We start from the raw sequence: 21078 nt of genomic DNA on the forward strand, positions 1-21078 counted from the left end.
TTGGCATCGAGGCCAAATCCAAAGCGGGATGGGGACGGCATCATGGCTGGGGCGCCCCGGGGTGCAGGACACCCCCACCCCAAACCTGCTGGGATCCCCCCAGCCCAGTTCTCCCCAATTGTGCCCCCACCCTCCCACGACCCATTCGCACGCCCCCAGACACTCCAGGCCCCCCCCCCCCCATATCAGCCCCCAATCTCCACCTGGCACAGGCTGGTCGGCAAGGAATTACACCACAGGGAGCTCCTCCATACTTTAAAATAAGCTTTATTTAGATTTTTTATAATTTTTTTTATTTTTTTTTTTTATATTTGCATCCATGCCTTCAAGGATCCTCCCCCACTCACGGGGGGAAAAAGTTAAATCTAATGTTACCCATAATCCATATGCTATTTCTCGAAGTTCTCTTTTAAATAAATCATCCTCTTAGTCATTTTTTTATTTTTTTTTTAGAATTATTTCCTAATTTACAAAAAAAAAAAAAAAAAGCTGAAATGCAAAGGAAACTACTCGATAACAAGGAGATTGCTCGTCTGTTTTGTTGGTTGAGAGTTTAAATTAGAAAAACGCAAAGAGAGGGAAAAGAAACAAACAAAACAACAACAAAAAAACGGACAAATGTATAAAAAATGCTTTTCTGCAGAGACAGAGGCCACCGGGCCCACCCCCAGCACCGCCGCGGCCCCCCCGCATCATCACGTTAGAGGGAATACAGAGCACGAGGGCAGCTGCAGGTCAGCTCCCGGGATTTAAGACAAAATATCCCCCTTCGAAACAGGGCGTGCGTTATCGGCATTAAGAAAAATAATACACTATCGTAGCGTTATTAAATAATCTTCATACATTTTTTAAGAGCTTCAAATTATATCGTAAGCGTTAAAGCATAAGGTACTTGTCGTAAGCAGAGCGCGGCGCGTGTTAGTGGTGGTCGGGGGGGGGAAGCGGCTGCCGGCGGGGTGATTTTGGGGCGTTTTGAGCAGATTTCGGAGCGTGAGCTCCGCGGCCATACCCAGCGCCCCGGCGACAATAATGCCCCAAAAACCAGTGCTGCCCTGCGATGCCGCCTGCCCCCGGCTCCGAGCTTGCGCCGCTTCCCCCCAGTTTTAATTCCAGCAAAGGGCGAGCACCCCAAATCTGGGAAAAACAAAGCAGGGAAAAGCCTTATTTCCCAGAAAACGTTGAGGTTGCTTTTTTTTTTGTGTTTTTTTTTTGTTTTTTTTTTTTTTTCCAAGGCGTTAAGTGCTCTCGCAGCCGGGACGAGGATGCTCGCAGCCGTCCGACCGCGCCGGTCCCCGGTCCCCATCCACATCCTCCCGCCCGCGGGCAGCGCCCCAGGACAGTACAGTACAAAGAGCCCCTTCCTCCTCCCCCAGCCCTCCCCACCAACATGGAAAAATATAAAACCCCCCCCAAAATTTCTGCAATAATTTAGTTAGAATAGCTCCTCTCTGGGTTTGTGCAAATAAATTAAAACAACACAAGGAAAGGGAAAACACTTATTCCAGACCGGCAGGCGTTACGACGAGCCCGGGTGCTGCCTCCTCGGATTTTGGCCAGGGGGACGTCACGGCGAACGTGATTTTGGTGGCTTTTTGTTTTTTTTTTTTTTTCCTCCTTTCTTTTTTAAGGTCTCTTATGACGGCGGGGTCCCCCTCTCCAAGGCGGGTTCCAGAGGCTCCGGAAAACAGCGGTTTCGGACAAGAGACGTCACAAGCACAAAGTGCACGAGATTCCCGTTATTTACAGACACGCAGCAGTCCTTCAAGTTTCAAGTTTCATCAAAAGAAGGAGGGGAGAACAAAAAAAATGAAAAAATAATAAAAATCCCAAAACGACAAAAACCGAAGCGACGGACAAAGAAGGAAGAGTTACTGGAATGCAAAAATAAAATAATAATAAAAAAAAAGGAATAAAAGGGTGTGGGGGGAACGAAATTACAACACGACAGCAGGGGTATGCACACGCAGGGTGGGGGGGATGTACAGCGGCGCTCGGGGTCACCAGTCCGCATCCTCCTCGATGTAGTAGTCAGGGGCCGTGCCGTCGAAGAGCCCGGGGTCGAGGGACTTGCGCTGCTTGCCCCGGGCAAACACCCGCGAGATGGAGCCGAAGCCCATTTTCTCCTTCTTCTTTTTCCGTTTTTGGTCCTCCAGGTCTTCCAGAGACTGCAAAGGGAACAGGGAGTGGGGAAACGGGCGGTGAGCTGTGGGAAAGCAGCGCCGAGCTGAGCTCTTTTTGGGGTTTTGCTTCTGAGTTCGGCGCTGATCCCCCTGCCCGTGCCAAATATGAGCCTCTTTGGGCTTAAAGCAAGCTTTGGAGGTGCCAGCACCTCCCTGCCCGGGCTGAGTAGTCCTGATCCCCAGAACGGTGCTGGTCCCAAGGAATAACGAGGTGCAGACCCAAAGAAGAGTTCCTGAAATGCTGCATCTGAAGTCACGGGGAAATCTTGCTGCCCCTCGCCCCATGTTACCGGGAATTTGGCTTTTAAAGCAATCATTGCTACACAGGGATGGCCACACCAAGGCTCTGCTTACATCTCTTGCATGAGTATCCCAGCTTTGGGGGGCAAAATAAATAACGTAATGCGACCTAGGCTGTGCCCTACTGAAATTGAGGCTGTGCTGGGCTCAGGACACAGCCAGCACCTTAGCTGGATTTGGGGACAGATCACTGCAGTCTGGGACAGCCCAGACTTAAAATTCCCAACAGGTTTTTTTATTTTTATTTTTTAAAACCCGAAGCGTGTGGTCTGAAATTGCTGCCTCCGAGCACCCCCCCAACCACCCCCCAGTGCAGGAGTGGGGTTTCCCAGGGGTTTGGTGCCCTACCTGTACAATGGGGTTGTGCAAGTTCTTCTGTACCGGTCCGGGGCTGTCCCCCTGCAGCAGAAGGGGACAGAGGGCATTGAAACAGCGGGAACACGGCATGGGAACCCTGCAAGGACACCCCCCCACACGCTGCCCCCCCCAGACTTACGTTGCAGAGCGAGTGCGTCCGATGCCGGGGCGAGTTGATGTCGCTCGGCGTGGACGAGCGGTCCCCTTCTGCCGCCGACGCGTCGGAGATGATGGACGGCTGCCGGGAGTGGCAGGGGCTCACCCGGACCGCTGCGAGGCAGGGGAGGCAGTGGGGGGTCAGCAGCATCCCCCCAGGAGGGAGGCAGAGCTCAGGCACAGATCTGCGTCTGTGCAACCTCTAACTCCCCGTGCAAAAGCCCAAACCTCACACGAAAGCTGTCCCCTTGTGCAAAACTCCAGCACCACCCGTGCGAAAGCTCAGATCCCATTCAAAACCCCAGCACCACCCCAGCTTGCCGTGCAAAACCTAAACCCAGGCACAACCCAAGCAGTCCCTATGCAAAAACCCAGATCCTATTCAAAACCCCAGCACGCCCCGCTAAAAACCCCAACCTGCTGTACGAAACTTAAACCCGTGCAAAAACCAGGTACCCTCCATGCAAAAACCCTGACACTATTCAAAACCCCAGCATCCCCCATGCAAAACCCCGGCGTGCTGTGTAAAACCCAAACCTGTGCAAAACCCAAACCTGTGCAAAACCCTAAACCCGTGCAAAACCCTAAACCCGTGCAAAACCCAAGTACCAACCATGCAAGACCCAGCCCACTCTGCCAAACCTTGGATGCGACTGACAACACTCATCTGGCGAGCAGATTTCCACCCTAACCAAGGCAGCCACGGCCGCGCAGGGCCCAGCAAGCTCAGCAGCCCCCGCTGCGGATTTCACCCCAGGACCCCCCCCCCCAGGATTTGAGTGCCCGGGTCTCGGGGTCTCACCTTGCCGGTCGGCCGAGTGCTGGGGGTGCGAGTGGTAGAGGGTCTGCTGGCTCTGCCGGATGGCGGCCGTCAGCGGCAGGTCGGCCTGCAGCACCCACTCCTGGTTGCCGTTCAGCACCGTCTCGCCCGGCATGGCCAAGGAGTGGCGCTTGGGGACGTCCTTGGTCAGCGTGGCCAGGGACTGCTTGGCCTGAGGAGGACACGGCGGGGGGGGGGAGGGCAGAAAAATAGGGACGTCTTCTGGAGCTGCAGGAGCAGCAGCAACGCGCGGCGCAAAACCCACCCTGCCCTTTGCCTGTGAACGGCCAAATCCCTGCAGCAAGGACACCCAGCTCTTTTCCATCCATGTTTTCTCTTTTCCTGCTAGTATTGCCACGATACAGTGATCGTAGTCAATGCCATGTGCAGGTGTCACGGCGCTGGGGCCAACATTTATCCCCGATACTCACGGTGGTATATAATACACCCCCTGTGATACTGCAACAAAAGCTTCGATGCAGCATCACGGCCCAAACGCAGCGCAGCAGCACTGCTGCAAACACCCCCGTGCAATACTGCAACGAGCACGGAACCTCATCAAAACTCCCCGGGTCTCCAAGCCCTCGAGCTGCTGAGCCGAGAGCCCGCAGCAGCGCACAGGGCTGACCCTCGGCCGCTCGAATGCTTCTGCAGCTCGAGCCCGCGGCCACGCCAGGGCACAGGCGGGTGATGTGGGAGCAGGGGCTGAGCTCACCATGGCCAGCTCGGCCTCCAGCTCCTTCATGCGGTTGTCTTTCAGGTCGAGCTGGGAGCGCAGGGCGCTGGCGTGGTCCGTCGCCTCCTTGGCTTGCCGCCGCAGCTCCCACTTCTCCCTCTCCAGCAGGTCTTTCTCCTTCGCCAGGGCTTTCACCGCGTCCTCGCTCTCCTGCAGCGAGCCGGGGAAGCCGTCGGGATGGGGGGAACGGCCAAAAGACACCCCCCAGCTCTCCCCCACAGGCACTGGCAACCCCGTGCCCCGAAATGAGATGCCTGCTCCCCAAAACAGGGTGCCTGCACTGTGCCCGAAAGCTGAAGACTTACGCCAGCACCTCGACCCAACTACTTGCTTCTCCTGCAGTGCCCCTTCCTGTTGGAAATTGCAAGGGATTTCTTATAGCAGGGGAAAAATGTCCCGCAGGCTCTCCCCGGCCTACCCCAAGCTGGCTGCAAGCGCTGCTCCTTAAGCACCAGCCTTCAAAAATAGCAAATTTCTCCCCTTGCATGGAAAAAAGCCCAGAATAGCCGCCTGAGCTGGTTTCCCACGCTCGCTCGCACTGGTGGACGGCTCCACGCAGGCAAACCATGAGCACAACAGGAAACTGTGCCTACACCCCCCGGCTTTCTGTCCATAAAACATCCAGAAAAATGCTATTTATAATCGAGCAACGTGCTATGGGTTGTGCGGTTGACAAGCTCCTAACCTTACGGGCCCCACGTAAAGCATGTCCTCGGAAACGAGCTGCCTTAGGGTTTCAGCCAGCAAAAAAAGACTGGATAAAAGCAAAACCCTCCCCAAAAAAGCCCCACCTGAGCTTTGAAAACCAGCTCAGCTAATTACAATCTCTGGCCTGATTCGTTTATCATTGCTAAGTGATAAATCCTCCTCCCTTTCTTCACCATTCCCCTGCTGCAGGGTCTGAACCCCAGCAGGGGAGCTGCTCGCCGTTTGCAAGGGGTTAAGCCCCATTTTGCTGCTTTTTTCCCCCGGTGCAATAAAAGAAAACCCAAAGGCCTCACGCCAGCGCCCAGCCTCACTTTCCGGTGCTGCTCGTAGTTGCGGATGAAGTCGCGGAGCTGCTCCTCGCGGCTCTCCAGCGTGGCGTAGAGCTGCTGCATCTGGCTCACCAGGTCCGTCTTCTCGGCTTTCAAGCGCTTGCGGTCAGCTTTCATGGCTGGGGGGAGAGAGCACTGGGGTTAGAACAGGCACCGGGGTAAAACAGGCACCGGGCTCCCCCTCCAGCACCTTTGTTTCACAAGGACCCAGCAGCGAAGCCCCCAGCTCCCTCCCCACGTCTCGGGGGACCCCCCGCCCCACCAAAAACCAGCACGGGGAGCAGCGCTGCCTGCTTGGGGCTTCGCACCCAGCAGCAGCAAGACCCGAAGCAGAGATTTTTGGAGGACACCGTGCAACCTGAGGACTGGTGGTGCATCTATCCCCGGCAGCCTGCTCTGCATGGGATGCGCCAAGCAGAGCGAATGTCTCACACCCTGCCCCTACCAGCCCCTCCGACCCCCAAAACGGAGTCATTTTGAGCAGCGGTGCTCATCGCTAGCTTTGCAGCCGCGGTAAATTCATGCTAATGCCCAGGTCTGACGTTGCACCATTTAGGAGCCTGAGGACAGCAGTACACTCCAGCTCTGCTTGAGAACCGCTCCCCGAAGTGCTTAAAAACTGCTGGGGCTGTGATTATTTTGGTGCTTCGTCCTTGTAGCACGTGCTCCAAACCATGCCCCAAAGGCATCATGGGGCACCCATGAAAAAAAGAGATTTGGGAGCAAAACCGGTGCTGCAGTGTCAGGGTTTAGCCCAGAAAAACACTTTTCCCGGCTAAATAAACCCAGGCGGCTGAATTTAGCAGCGAGGATTAAGATTTTTCCCCATTTCTGTCTATTTTGATGGGTAAACTCTCACCGGGCACATTTCTACGAGGAGCAAGCAAACACGAGGGGAAACCATCGAATGCCTCGGGGGGAGCTGCGGGTGCCCATCGTGCCCGGTGCCTCCAGCCCGCGCCTCGGCACCGCGGCAGAAACCCAGGTTCCCGCTGCAGACCCAGCCCTCCCCACCCCAACGGCAGGCAGCTGAGCAATCGGGCTGCAAGACCGAGCGAAAAGCAATAAAAAAAAAGGCTCCGCGTGCCTTTTGGCCCTGAGAAAGCAGGAAGTTATTAAACACCCTTTGACCCTGCAGCGGTCATCGCCCTCGCTGCTTCGCAAGCGGGCGAGCTCTGCAAGGTGTCCCTTCGCAGAAAAAAAATATGAACCCAAACAAACACAGAAGCCACCCAAAAACCTGCCAGAGGCTGCACAGGCGCACGTGAAATGCCAGCAAAATCCCTTCCGGACGCCTTTGCAAGGAGGCGCTGCTTCCCCTTGAGTTTGCCGGCAGCCAAGGCTGCTGCAATCGCACTGCAGCCCCATCCCCACGCGCGGGTTTTTCTTGATTTACCTGACCCCACGAGCAGCATTTTCATCCCTGTTCTGTCCCAGAGCATCCTCCCCTTCCCGTAATTAGCCGCTTCATCTCGGGATGCTAGCTGGCTCTACACCATCCATTTCTTCCCAAATGCAGCCGGGGCTGGGGACGCTGCACCTTCCCAAATCCGGGCTGCAGCAGGAGCCACCCCTTCTCTCCAAGCTGCGCCGTGTCCTCCTCCCTATGTCCCCACGTCCCCCTGGGTCCCCCCGTCCATGGGGCTGTGTTTCACGGTGCTGCCAGACACGGAGCCCCTTTCCTGGGCTGGTTTCCCCGTTAGCACAACTGTTCGTGGTTCCTCAGCGTGGCACGAGGCTGTTCGCTACGAGAAAAATACAAAAACTCCCCAGAGCAGGGCTGGCTTCTTCCCCAGGCAGGAAAATTCCCTCCAGCACCCCCCTCCAGCCTAACAGCACTCCTCCGAGCAGCTTCGCTCAAATATTTGAGGGCTCAAAACTTCACAGGAAGGGGAAGTTCCCCCAAAACCAGGCAGGCGAGAGAAGGGGCTGGCGAGGCGCCCGCAGACCGAACCCCTCCGGTTTCGAGCCCTTCAGCACCCCGCCACACACATCCGTACGTATTTCATTTTCTCAAGGAAAACGAGAGGCTCTTAGAAAAGCTGAATTCAGATTTGCACCCTCTGAAGCTGAAGGTGACAAAAGGCTCCCACCAAACTTAATTAAAGAGCCGCTACCCCGCAGCACACAGCCTGCTTCCATTAGTGGAAGCATTCAGAGTCCTTAAAGATTTATGGGAAACTCTTCAACTCCTGCACCACCACCACCAAAACCAAGAAAACTACAAAAAAAAAACATTCAGAAGTATTATGAGGAGACAAGTACTCGGTCTCCCAAGGTCTGATATCCGCTGAGCAGAGCTAACCTGAAGCCCCGTGGATGCTCGCCGTGGGTGTCCTGCTGCTCCTGCCCTGCCCATCCAAAAGCAATGGGGAAAAAGAGGTGGAAAAGGTTTCTGGTCGAACACCTCTGTGCTGGGGTCAGCCAAGCTGCACCGGCACAGCGAGTGGGCCCGAGGACAGTTCCACATCCGTTTCAGTTCGTATTTGAGAGATTTGCTAAAATAAACTCTCTTATTTTCCACTCCCATTAGCACTACTCGCCCTCCTCCGGAGCCGATGAGCTCCTAAGCTTAAAAAAAGATTTATCGGGCGTTTGAGAACTTCATTCCCAACCCGGCTGATAGGAAATTAATCGAAAGAGGCAGGAGAAAAATAGAAAGTTATGCAAAAGCGAGCCGGGCTGCCAGCAGCTCTGTACCTCCTTGGCAAACGAGCCCGGCTAATTACGCAGGGCGGCCCCAGGGGGATCGGTCGGGCTCTCACGGCACATCCCCTGTCTGTGCAGGCATCGCATTTTCGGACAGAGCCCGTCCAACCGAAAATGCCACCCCCGCCACCCTCTGAGTGCAGCTTGGTGCCCGTAGCTTGTCCCTCCGACGCCCAACCTGCACGGCACGGCACGGCCAACATTGCCGCGGCCACAACGGTGCCGCCACTCCCGGGGTCCCTTTCTGGCCTCTTTGGGATGGAAATTAGCCAACAGGTGCTAAAAAGAGACATTTCCCCTCCTAAAACGATGGTTTTTAATAACTAGCGTCTTCCCTTTCAACATTAAAATTCTGATCTTGGGTGAAGAGATGACGAGCCAGGCGGTGGTGGCACCACCTAGCCCAGGTTCGCTTGGAGAGCCTTCGGATGGTAATTTGGGTTTGGTACCTCGGGAGCGTGATAACGGAGGAAAAAATGGCCAGCTCCGCACAGGAGGGACACGCAACGCCGTCCTGTCACGTTAACGTTCACTTAATTCCTCCTGTTTCCCCATCCCGACCGTGAAATTCAGTGTTGTCACCGTGACCAAGCCATAAAATCGGGCAACCCCGCGCAGGGCTGGCAGCGCCGCCCCTCGCTCTGGAATGAAATTCGGGCCTGCAGCACCTCCGGGGGCCCCGTCTCCCATTTCTTTGCTACCTCCCCAAAGGAGCACACGGAGGGGTTTTGCAGCAGCTCTGTGCCACCGGGGGACAGAGCTCGGAGCCACCGGCAGGGGATGGAGGCCACCAGGCTGTGAACCCCCCGTGGAGGGGACGTTGTGCCGGATTTGTGCCGGTTCACGCTCCCGGAGGAGGAGAGGAGGACGTGACGAAGCACGAGAGGATTTCATTTTGGACATTAGAGAGAAAAAAAAAAGGTGCAAGCGATGGAATTAGCCCAGAGGAAGGAGCAATAAAACAAAACCCCGGTCCGAGCCGCTCCAGCACATCCTGTGCCACGTCAGATCCAACCCGTCCTGCGCCGGGGCGCTATAAATATAGATCTGCTCCCCGCAGGAAGGGCTCGGTGGCGGGGGGGACGCGTTTCAGCACCAAGGCGGCTTCATCCAGTCCTCTCCACGGCGAAACCAAACCCTCGCGGAGACGCCGGGGCGCTGCGGGGGCTGCCGCAGAGGCTGGAGCCTCCCCTTCCCTCCTGCCGCCTGCCCGGCACTTCCCGGCGCGCCGCCAGCCGCCGGCACGGATTTCCCTATCGCTTCCCCAGCGCTTCCCCGCTAGCGACGCGGCCGCCCGGGAGGATGCTGCGGCCCCAGAGGCCCGGCCTCCGCCTGGATCCTGAGCCATGGAGAAGCCCGGCCAGGTTTGCAGCAGCTCCTGAACCTACAACCATCGGTTCCCCAGTTGGCGACGCCGGCGGATGCGTTTTTCCGGGTTTCTGCCCTTTTTTCCCTTCCATTTCTCGCCGCGTTTCTCTCCACGGGAAGGAAAAGAAGTTTCTGCCCAGCTCGTGGGGATAGATCCAGCACTGGCGGCTTCTCCAAGCGAGGGGGAAGCTTTCCAGCACGGGAGGGGAGGGAAGCAGCAGTGGTTTAACACCACTTCTTGTTCCACCACCGAGCCCCCCCCATCCTACCCATCACAACTCCAGGAAAGTCCTGGAAAACAAATCCCAGCAGGCCAGTAAAAGACCAATAAAAAAATATACAAATATTCCTTAAACACCCCTGATTCTCGAGCCAATCTCATTTTTTTTTCTGCACTGTCCTCTGCAGAAGTGTGTATAACCTTCTTAAACGACTTTTTTTTTTGACTTTTTTTTTTTTCAAATAGCCTTAAATCCATCCTGCTTTTGCATATTTTTGCATTTATCAGCACTTCTGCCTGGACCGAGGCTTCTCTAATGAAGATTTTTTTCCCCGAGTGTGGTGTTCTAAACCCAGAGCATTTCCTGCTGCTGGAGACTGAGCCAGTGGAGTGGGGGAAAGCTCCTTGCTCACACACACCCGGCAGCACGTTGCATTTTTATTTTTTTGTGCAAAACTACCAATCTTTCAGAGTTCTCTGCCCTGCCACCCGATTTTGCATGGACTGTGGAAAAAACAGCTTACCAGAAACATCTCCAAGCCCCACAACATGGCAGAAAATTCAAAAAAGGGCCAATTCTCATTAATTTGCACATCCCCAAAGAGCAACAACACAAAAAAGCAGACGGACCAGGGGTGATTCCTGCCCCCCCAAATCCCAAACCCCACACCCAAACCCAGCCCCATGCAGTGCACCCACCCTGGGTACATCACCCTGCTGTACTTCTTTCCAGTTTATTCAGCAGGAAGAGGTTTTATGGGGAGGAAAACCTGCGCCGTGAGGTTTTGCCCTGCACAACCCATCACCGGGGCGTGCAGTGAGCTCTCCCTGCGGGAGGACGCACGAAGCACGCGTGCATCGCCAGGAGCCCTGCTGCTCCCCTCCTAAAGGGTCCAAGGAGCTCCAATCCGAACCAAGCCCGTCCCGCAGCATTTTCCAGCTGCGTTTCAGCTCGGTTTTCCCCTCTGTTTAGCAGCAGAGCTTTGCAATGCCACGAGCACCGCGTGCTCCCGATTCCCCAACCTCGGCAGGGCAGCGCCAGGACGCTCGGGGAGCATCCCTCGTATCCAACACCCCCCCTTGCACCACCTCACCCAAATACGAGGGATGCCTTCTCCTTTCCTCATTAACTAACTTGCGGTGATGCTCTGGGGTTCCGGGAAGTCTGGAAAAAAGCCCCGCTGGGGCAGCCCTTACCCTGCAGAGCCTCCTTGGCGCGCGCCAGCTCCTGCTCCTTCTGTGCCAGCTGCACCTTGAGCTCGGTGGCCGAGAGCACCTCGGGGGACTTGGTGCCGTGCGTCTCCTCCAGGTCTTTCGACAGCATCTCCTTCATTTGCCGGAGCAGGTGGACCTCCTCCTGCAGCTGGGCCACCTCTTCTCGCAGCAGCGCTGGGGGAGAGGGAAAACAACGCCGGCATGTCAGCGCCGCCCGCTCAGGACCCAGCCACGGGTAACAGCAACAAGTCACACTACGCAGCAATAAACAGCAGTGCAGAGTGGTAAATGACATCATTAGGAAGAGGCCAGAGGATCATTTAAGTTGGGAAAGACCTCCGAGATCATCAGTCCAACCGTCCAAGCAACGATAAGTAATAACAAAAATCAAGAGACTTCTCCTCATCCAAACCGCCTGAAAAATCCGAAATCCAAATAATTCCCGAGGTGCACCAAAATGTTCAAAGCACGGGAGGAGGAGGCACTGGAGCTGCTGCTGTCTCACAGGGACGGGTGCTTGCGTGGCCAAGGAGCTCTGCAGCATTGCCCTGTGCTCGGGATGCGTTTAGGAAAACCCAACACCTGCTGCGGGGCTGGGACGGGGAAGGCGATGCTTCCACGCGTTGCTCCACACCGCCAATTTCCCAGATTTCCCATTTTTCCCAATTTGCCCAGCAAAGCAGCTGCTTTTGCGAGCATCTCGGCACGTCCCAGCCCGCATTCGGGGACGGCCAGGTGCCATCCTCGGGTGCTTTTCCCTCATTTCCACGCTGTACCCACAGCCCTCTTTTCCCCTTCCCATCCTCTCCCTGGCCCATTCGAGCCAGATGTTGCCACTCAAACCCATTCGCGCGAGCACACGAGCAGCCTGCCCGTGCTTTTCCACGTCCTGTTGCTCAACCGCCTTCTTTGAAAAAGAAAATTAACTTGATTTGTCCTTCCACATAAGCAAAAAACCTCCCCTGGGTGAACCAACCACCAGCAATAGCGTAAATGGCCATTTCTGCCAGTTCTCCCCCAGGACAGCAGCGTGCTCGGGGATGGCGCTTCCGAATAACTGCACCGTGGCTCCCCAAACCGTGGCGGCAGCCTGAAACCCAAAGCCTGCACTAAAAAGAAACCCCAGCATGCATGTTACAGTTCCTGGGAAAAAAAATTGAATTAGATTATAAATATTATATATAAATATAAAAATACGTATCAATCTAAAAAAAATAAATCGATGTTCTCTCTCCACTCAGCTGTGTTCTGGTCCTTTCCCTGCCACCTCTCAGCCAGTCCAGGCACAAAATGTAGTTTTTTTGTGTTTTTTTTTTTTTTTAAGTTTATTTCTAGAAGAAACGGACTAAGTGACCCCACCTGCATGGCTGCTTCCCACCCTCCCAGAAGGTGGAAGAAAAACTGGAGGAAAAACCCAAATTGCTGGGGCGAGCCCCCGGGACTGCTGCACCCCAACGTGGTGCCCGGGTCCCTTCGGTGCCCGAGCCAGCAGCTGCTCTGGAAAGGCATAAAATCTGGTTTGCATACTTGAAATGCTTCCCTTATGAAAACTGGCAAGGCCTCGTTCTGTAAATTATTTAGCAATAAAGTCACTAACGAGGAACATTCGAGCTCCGGGCTGGGGATTTCATTAAAGTCCAAAGTGCTTTCTTGAAATCCTTGCAAAAAGGTTGAATAAATACGCGTCCGAGGGGCTTGGCTCAGCTCTGCCCGTGTTCCCGTTTCCCAAGGGGCTGGAGAAATCCCGATTTTTGGCCTCCAGCGCGCAGGAAACCGGGGGAAACGCGAGGGGCAGGGCCCAGACTGGGGGCGCGCAGGGAGTGCTCCGCGGGCGCGTTTCTGAGACCGTGCCACCGAGCGCCTTCGTTGCACGTCGGCGGGTGAGGACAGGCACCGAGGGGACAGGACACGGGAGCGGGACGGGACGCACGTGGGTGCTGGTGAGGATCTGCAGCAAGCCGCTCGCCTCCCCGAAATCCCCCCGAAATCTCATTTTGCTTGCACGCCCGACCCTGCAGCCTTGCTGCCCTGGGCACGAGGCTCGCTCGTGCAACCCCACAAACCCACGGATCACCATTAATTCCTTTTTCCCCCCCCACCCCGACTCATTTTCGCCTTCGGGTTGGCTTTTTTCTTGCCCTGGGAGCCACGGTTGGCAGTTCCCTGGCAAATGATTAACCGCAGAGCAGGGAGCGCAGGGCAGGGCAGGGAGCGCAACGCGGCCACCTCGGGACCCCCCCTGCGCCTTAATTCCCAGCTCGGGTCGCTTTGGTGCCCACCACATCCTCACGCCGACCACAGCAACCACAGCCCCACAGACAGAGGGGAAAACTTTTGCGGAAATTAAAATGAAGGCCCACAACCAGCTGCAGGTCCAACGAACGCAACGAATACACGAGACCAAACCCGTGAAGCACACGTGGGCTTCACGGAGCTGCTGGTCTCGTGCAAGCAGCATAACTTCCCTTGCTTTTTAATTTTACCTCGAAACTATTTTATCTATTTTCTAACTTTTTGAAAACTTTAAAAACTATATTTTAATGTTAAAGAGCTGGTTTTTCTACAGAGCTGCACAGTCAGATCGGCTTGAGAGAACGAGCCTGAACCGCGGTGAGGATGTTTCACCAAAGACACCGGCTCTGTATTATCGGTATACATCCACGGGGAAAAGCACAGCCCAAAAATCCGAGGTTTGAGGGGCAAAATGCTGGCGTCTCGCTCTGCTCAAACAGCACCAGACACGCCAGGAGCTGCTTCAACCCCCTGGAGAAGTCTCATCCTCCTCCCTGCCTCCTGGCGCTGCCTCTGCTGCTGAAGCCAGAGACAGGCTTAAAGGCAATAACCCGCCACGCTGATCCCAGAGAGGTTTTTAAAGGGTTTTTTTGGGGGTGAAACAAGCCAGAGTTTCACGTAGGTAACGTGGGCTACGGCATGCCCTCCTCTCATCAAGTCTCCTTAAGAAAATGCTTAAGGAACAAAATATCGAGTGCATTAAGAGAGTGAGTAGATGTGAGAGGGACGCTGCAGCTCGGGGTTGGAACAGGACAGAAGCAGGACCAGCACGGTGCTGGGCCAGGCCTCAGCACCTAAAGCGACACCCCGGGCCCCAAAAGGTGCCGCTTCCCGGTAGCGCTGAGCGATCTCCTTGGGAAAGTCCCGATAACGGGGAAAATAAGGCCACTTCTTTGGGAACCTCGACTCAGCCCCTACACCCCTGCAGGGATTTTGGAATTGTGCAAAAATGGCCACAGAAAAAAATATGCACGGCTCCGGCCCCAGCCCCGCCGCTGCTAGCGCGAAGCCGATGTGGCTTGCGTTGCTCTTTTAACCCAAACCCGCTCATATTCAACCCAAAGGTGCTCGGGTTTTGGGGGGGGGGGGGCTCGCAGCGATGCTCGCGTCCCCGCAGCATCTGCAAAGTGGATTTGGGGCGGCGGCAGCCCCCACGCACAAATCCTACCCCATGCAAAACGCCCCGTGCAAAAAGCTGCCGCAACGCACTTCCCTCTGCCTTTTCATTCATTTTTCTCCTCCTCCTTCTCTTGCCTTAAGCCCTTTTTCTTTTTTTGGGGTGGTTTTGTCCCTCCTTGTAACGGGGTGCTGCAGTTACCGGCAGGAGCTCCCCTCCTCCAGCCCGCAGCTTTCAGCGCTGCCACAAACGGGCAGCTTGTGAAATTAATGCAATTTCAACGTTTCCCAGACTAATTGAGGAAAACTACCATTCACACCGAAATAATTGGCTGTTAATTATATTTTAGTTGATAGCATTAAACTTCCATGACACTGCCGGATCCTACATCCTTTATGCTTTGAGCACTGATTAGCGTTAATAGACAATGTAAATAATAGATTTTTTTTCTTGAATTATTATTTTTTTAAATTTTTTTTTGAAGCATCTGCAGCGAATACCTCTGCACAGCGTTCGGAGCTGAGCTTTCCCCTCCAGCTCCTGCAAATCCCATCTCTGGCTGCTCTGGAGCAGATCCCCAGGACACGGAGCCTTTTCCTGGCCCCGTACCAGGCACCAATTGCAGAACATCCACTCAAAAGATTTTTTTTCCCCGTGTAACTCATCTGACGCGACCGCTACACACACGCCTTTGCCGTCAGAGGGCATCTATTAAAAAGGACTGCAATGGGTTTTCTTGCCGCGGGGTTTACGGTGGCACGGTTCATACCTCGGGTGGGAGCTGCTTTTTCCCCATTTCTGCCATTTTCACCGTTTTTCACCATCAGATCCGTGCCCACGGAGCGCACGGGGTGACACTCGTCCCCTCCTGCCTCCCGCACAGCCTTGGCCCAGCAGTTTTATATTTGTGTTTATAATATACTTATAAAAACATGCCTCTCTCTACAGATACACACATACACGTCTCCCTCCTGGGACACAGGGATCACAGGATAAAGAGCAATATTAGACAAAAAATAAGGATTTAAGCCCCAGGGATGCGTGCGGCTCATCCCCGACCAAGCACCCCACCAGTTCGGAGAGCTGAGCAGCTCTGGTTTGGAGCCGGACTTTTGGGTACCCGAGCCAGGTTCACCCCACACCCTCCAAGCACCACGGGGAACGTCGGCGCTCCCCCTCTCGGTGCATCCCAACGGGCAGCGAATCGGGGGAGAACCTACCTGCAAAGTTACCAGGTACCCCCAACCCCCCCCCAAAATACGTTTGTCAGGGGGAGCAGAAGGCTGAGCGCCTCGGGACGAGCTGAAATCCCGACACACGCAGGGCTGGGAGGGGAGGGCGGGGGGGTTGGGGGCTTTCAGGGTCGGTTTGGGAGCAGCGGGGCCGTGACCTCGGTGGCACCACGGTGACACCCCCGTAAGCGTCCGCGCACCCCAGAGGGCGCGCTTGCGGGTGGCTTTTTGTTCCTTTCGCACGTTAAAAAAAAAAAATTAAAAATAATATATATTTTTAAAAAAATTATATATAAAAAAAATAAGTTAAAAGTTAAGTTGGAGCTCCTCCCTCCAGCCCCCTTACCCGCGGGGGCCAGGCCGGGACGCATCCTGCCCCGCGCGTCCCCGCCGCCCGCTGCCACCGTCCCTCGCCGTGGCCGCGGAGACGCGCACGGGGCCGCCGCCGTCGCCGCTCCCTGCTCCTCCTGCTCCGACTTCATGGCGCCCGCTGCCCCGTCGCCACCGCCGCCGCCACCGCCTCCCCGCCGCGGCTCCCGGCCCTGATGTCACGCCGGAGGAGTGGCCTGGCCCGGGAGTGAACCGCCAGGAACCGAAAGGCGGCGGAAACAATCCCCGGGGCCGGCCGCCGTGGGGAAACTGAGGCACGGGGAGGCACCGCCTTCCTCGTCCCCCACCCCGCGTCACACCGCTGTGACCCCGCGTCCTTCACCTCCCCTCAAAGCAGAGCTTCTCCCTCCGCTCGCCCACGCCGCCGGAGGGATGCGGGGCAGGCGGAGGCACCCCGGGGTGCTCCCGGTGCCCGGCTCCCTGCTGCAGGCCGGGGGCTGGGAACGTTTTGGGACAGCGCTGCCGCACGCGGCGCCCTTCCCCTGGCTCTGCCCAAAAAAACGCACAAAGGCTGCGGAACCTGGATGTGGGGAAACCGAGGCACAACCCGGAGAGGCAGCCTTGCGATGGGTGCGAGCGGACGGACAAAAAACGGCGAGACCACGGGGGTGAAAGGCAGCCGGGACCCCCGGCGGGCTTCATTCCCCCCCCCCCGTTTGACGCCGTGCGAAGCCAGCAGAGTGAGGACAAGCGGGCGCTGCTGGCAGGTGACAGGGGATGGAGCAAGGTGCGGGGGGATGTCCCCAGGCCAGGGTGTGTCCCACATCCCCGAGCACCCCGGAGCGGGTGCTCCACACCCAGGGAGCCCGTGAGTAAGCCGGGAGGAAGGTTCGGGCTCGCGGGCTCGCCCTCGTTGTGGCTTTGCCTGGCCAAGCCCCCCTTCCTCACCCGCAGCACCCGCAGTGCTTTGAGCGATGCCACCCGCGGGGGGTTCCCTGCTCGCTTCTTAAAACCCCCTCTGCGAGGCGTGCGGACAGCGGGTCTTGCACCCCGGGCTGTGCAACCAGCACCCACGCAAGCGAGACTGGGGTAAAAGCTGGGATTCCTTAGGGAGATGGCACGAAACCGGGCACAAGCTGGCAGCTTGGGCTCGATCTCTCTTGGAGGGGCTGCTTCAAATTTAATCTCAGCCCAGGAGGACGATGCAGGGGCTGCAGCACGCCCGACGGCATCCCCTGCACGCGGCCACCCTGCGGGCATTCCCTCTTTGCCCTGCCATGACCCTGCAGCTGGAAAGGCCATGGGAAACCCAAACCCAAACCTCGCCTTCTGCTTCTGCCAAGCTTCCCCCCGCGTGGCTGCAGGGTGCTGCCGCCTTCGCTGCACGCCCGTCTCCCCGCGCAGGGCTGCAGGACCGGCAGCTGCGGGAGGGGAGGAAGCAGCAGCCGGAGGCTGGATTTTTGTCCATTGAGTCACTTCCCGCAGATTCCAGGCAAGGGGCCGGGCTCATTCTCCCCGTGTCCAGCGGGGAAAATCGCTGCGTGCCCTGTGCGACCTCCAGGAGCCCTGTGCCTCCAACCTCCAGGAGCCCCGTGCCTCCAGTTTTCCCAGCCGGAGGTCTGCCAGTGTTCGAACCGTTCCTGGGTGCAGGAGCAAGCCACCCTTGGGAGACCACCACCAAACCTCCCAATTCCTTCAATGCTGGACCAAATCCTCCTCTTCCCACCGCAAAAAAACCTCCAACAGAAGCAGGGGAACAAGTCGGGGTCGCAAAGTGCTTCAAGGCCAGCACCGGCACCCCAAAAGGCGCTGTGCTCACCGAAACACCCAACAGCAGCTGGAGGATAATGAAACCCAGCCTCAGCATGTGGAGCTAGGTAGGGCTGGCACGGGAGAACCCAGCTCCGGTTTCGGTTTCTCTTCCCGTTGGATTACACCATCATAAAAAAATGCTTCGAGGAGATGTTTCAAAACAGAGCAGCTTTCTCCCTTTTTTTTTTTTTTTTTTCTGGCAGCTTTTAGGAAGGCCAAGACCTCGATAATCAATAAATGTTGATTTTCCCCTTCTTAAAAATAACATCATCCAGGGAGGACAAATGCTGGGGTGCTGCCTCCCAAGGATGCTCTGATTTGGTGCTATTTCCTCAACTCATCACACTTTTTTTTTTTTTAATCATCAGAATTATGGTTGTTGTCACAGGATTTTATGCCTAACGACTTCTGGCATCCTTAGGATGTTTTCATTCAGATGCTAAAACGATGTAATGAGACTGAGATAATGGCCCGCAAAAATAAACGATACAGATCAAAATAGACGGGATTTGGTTAAAAAGAAAAGAAAAGAAAAGAAAACAAATACAAATTATCCATCCTAATTAGCAATCAGACAGTATGCAGGGAAAAAAGACAGAAAAAAAAAAAAAAAAAAGATGCATCCTTGGGAATTTCTCTTGCAAGTTTTTCGTGCCGTGGATCTCGGCAGGACATCACCACCCCACGGGGACACACCGCGCTGCATCATCATGCTGCATTTGTACTTGGCAGTCACTTTGGGACAACTCTATCGAGTTTTCAGTATTTGCTTAAATGGAGATTATTAACAACCCGTGGCCTCCCGACTGGCAGAAAGCTCATCCCAGCTTTGCAACAAACTTTGCGTCTGCTGCAGGGAGCGAAATGCAGGTTCTCCGGCAGCCTTGAAGCCCTCGGAATTGATATTTTCCTTTTAAAAATAAATGCCGAGACGGGGGGGAAGCGCACTTAATATAGACTCAGCGTAATTCTGGGCTTTACATTATTCATCAAACCTTGCCCTGTGCCGTGCTGCAGCGCATACATTTCCATACACGATGGCAACGAAATCGCGCGACTCCTGCAAAGCCGCGATAAAGCGTCCGCTCCGGCTGCTACAGCAGCGTGCTCAACGGGCCGCCGCTAATTAGCGGCGCGTAATTAAGTTCCTGTACATCGAGGTGCCGCTACACGGCAGCTCCCCAGCTCCTGCGGGTATCTGCTGGAGTTTCGGAGCACCTCGCCCGTTTCGCAGACGGGCACACCGCTGCGCACGCACGGCCAGCGTCCCCGAGGGCACAGGGCAGGGGACTGGCCGCACGCTGGGGACTAGCAGAAGGGGACACCCACCCCGAGAGGTTAATAACGTCCAGATATGCAAAAAACGTGCTCCCATTCCTAAAAGCACCCGGCTGATTTGCATCCTCAGTCGCACGCGTGATTTTCACAGTGCTGAAGGTAGGCTGCGAGTGCAGACGCTGTCTTTACGCGCCAGACGCTGCTGCGTTTCTAAAAATGGTTTTTATTTTTCAAAGCAACCCTTTGGCTTCAGCTGAGCGCTTCTAGCGATCCCTCCCGGTTAACCACTCCAGCAGCATACGCTTATTGGGAGCCCAGCACGGAAAAGCCTTTTGGACACCACCAGCCCCTACAATTTGGGGGTGATGCGCAGTGGTCGGGTGCAGAGCTGGATGCGTGCACCAGGCCAGCACCGTCCCCTGCCCCCAGGAGGGCTGGCGAGGCACAAAACCGGTGGCAACTCCACTCCAGCCCGGGTTGGCTTAGGGCAGTGTTTAACTGGGAGCCACGCACCTGTGTCGCGTTTGGACGCTTTGTAGGAACAACACAGGATGCAAATGTAGACTCACACGTGCAGCTCACAGACCAGGAGTCGTGCAGTCTGTACGTCTGTAACAAAACCCACAAACCAACCTTAAAAAAGGTAAATTAATCCAAAGTTCAAGGAAAATTCTCCTCTCCAGGGCGGAATAAAACGAAACACCTTGGCAGAGAGGGCAGGGCTGTAGCGCTAACACGACACCCAACTGCAGCAGGCACTCGTCCTGTTCCTTACAATGGAATATTTACAAATCAATCAAAAGCAATTCATCAGCTGGAGGAAGACACGGGTTAACGAAGAAAAGCGATTAGCTGGCAGCACGCAGACAGGGCTCCTCCGGGGAGGAACCACTGTGGCTGGATCCTCCTCTGCAAAGCCTCTCAGCTCCACTGAAAAACTAAATTTCCAAGGGGTGACCTGAATAATTAAAAGCAAGAGTTAATGGCTCGGGCAAACGGCTTTGGAAAAGCCGCCGCGTTACGCAGCACGGCCACAAAAGCACCTGCGAGAGAAGCCGGGGACCGAGGGGCCGCATCCTGCACCCCAGGCGGCGATGGAGCCAGGGCGCACCGAGCTGGCGATGCTGGTGCTGCTTTTTCCATCCCGATCCTTCCACCCCAAAGGGGAAATCCCAGAGGATTGGCAGCGCTCCCCTCCCCACCCGTTTCACGGCCACGGAAGGTGCCAAACCCAGGGTTTCATGCAGCTCAATCTTTTATGCCGCATCCGACTGCAATGAAACTGCAACACCCCACGTGCCGGGAAAAGACCAAAGTGACCCCAAACTGGTAGCAGCGGGCTGCAAACGGGGAGCCAAACCCCGACAGCTCCCCAAAATTGAGGCTATTTCAGAAAAGCACCTATTGAAGACGGTAAGAGGTGTTAGGGGTGTGCCCAGCTGGTTCGTACGCCTGCACCGAGACAGAAAAAAAGCCCTTTAAAGCTCTGAGCGCTGCAGTTGGTGCCTGCCCGGAATTAAGTAACGCGCTAGATTGCAAAGTTAATAAAAGTGACAGGCTTTTATTAATCGTCGCTCACGTCGCGCCGCTCGGAGCTGGCAGGCAGCAACTCCGCCAAACTTATCAGCGCTTCGCACCAGGCCAAGCCTGGGCTCGGAAAATCCGAAAAAAAAGTAAAATAAAATGAAAAAGGAGCAGAAGCCACGGAGGACACACCCCAAAGCAAGAGCTCGGCCTCGGAGCACGGTGCAGAAGCGGTCAAAAATTGCATCCCTGAGAACGAGAGCATGCAAGGAAGCGCAGAAACACAGCTAAGCAGAGAAAAAAACACCTCTTTTTTTTAAAAAAAAATTCCCAACTAAATGAGGCAAAACCACAACGATTTCCAAAGGAAACGGTGCTCTGAGGTGTTTTATCAC

At 55.5% G+C, this 21078-nt stretch overlaps 1 protein-coding gene across 4 annotated transcripts in view; it reads right to left on the reverse strand.

Annotated features, from left to right (window-relative positions):
* Positions 1-249: 249 nt before the first annotated feature.
* Positions 250-21078, reverse strand: part of KAZN (kazrin, periplakin interacting protein) — a 185230-nt gene continuing 164401 nt past the window's right edge. For 3 of the 4 annotated variants that reach the window (XM_080564092.1, XM_080564095.1, XM_080564093.1), the window contains 7 exons: positions 11081-11272; positions 5569-5705; positions 4529-4699; positions 3796-3985; positions 2977-3107; positions 2829-2879; positions 250-2165 (listed from right to left, as the gene is read on the reverse strand). In XM_080564092.1, coding sequence (XP_080420218.1) covers positions 1998-2165; positions 2829-2879; positions 2977-3107; positions 3796-3985; positions 4529-4699; positions 5569-5705; positions 11081-11272 — 1040 coding nt within the window. In that variant the 3' untranslated portion in view covers positions 250-1997. Of the gene's footprint in view, positions 2166-2828; positions 2880-2976; positions 3108-3795; positions 3986-4528; positions 4700-5568; positions 5706-11080; positions 11273-16085; positions 19609-21078 lie in introns of those variants that run through there. The other variant, XM_080564094.1, reaches the window with a different exon arrangement.

This window comes from Anser brachyrhynchus (assembly GCF_964034855.1).
Source record: "Anser brachyrhynchus genome assembly, chromosome: 21".
Taxonomy (NCBI): Eukaryota; Metazoa; Chordata; class Aves; order Anseriformes; family Anatidae; genus Anser; species Anser brachyrhynchus.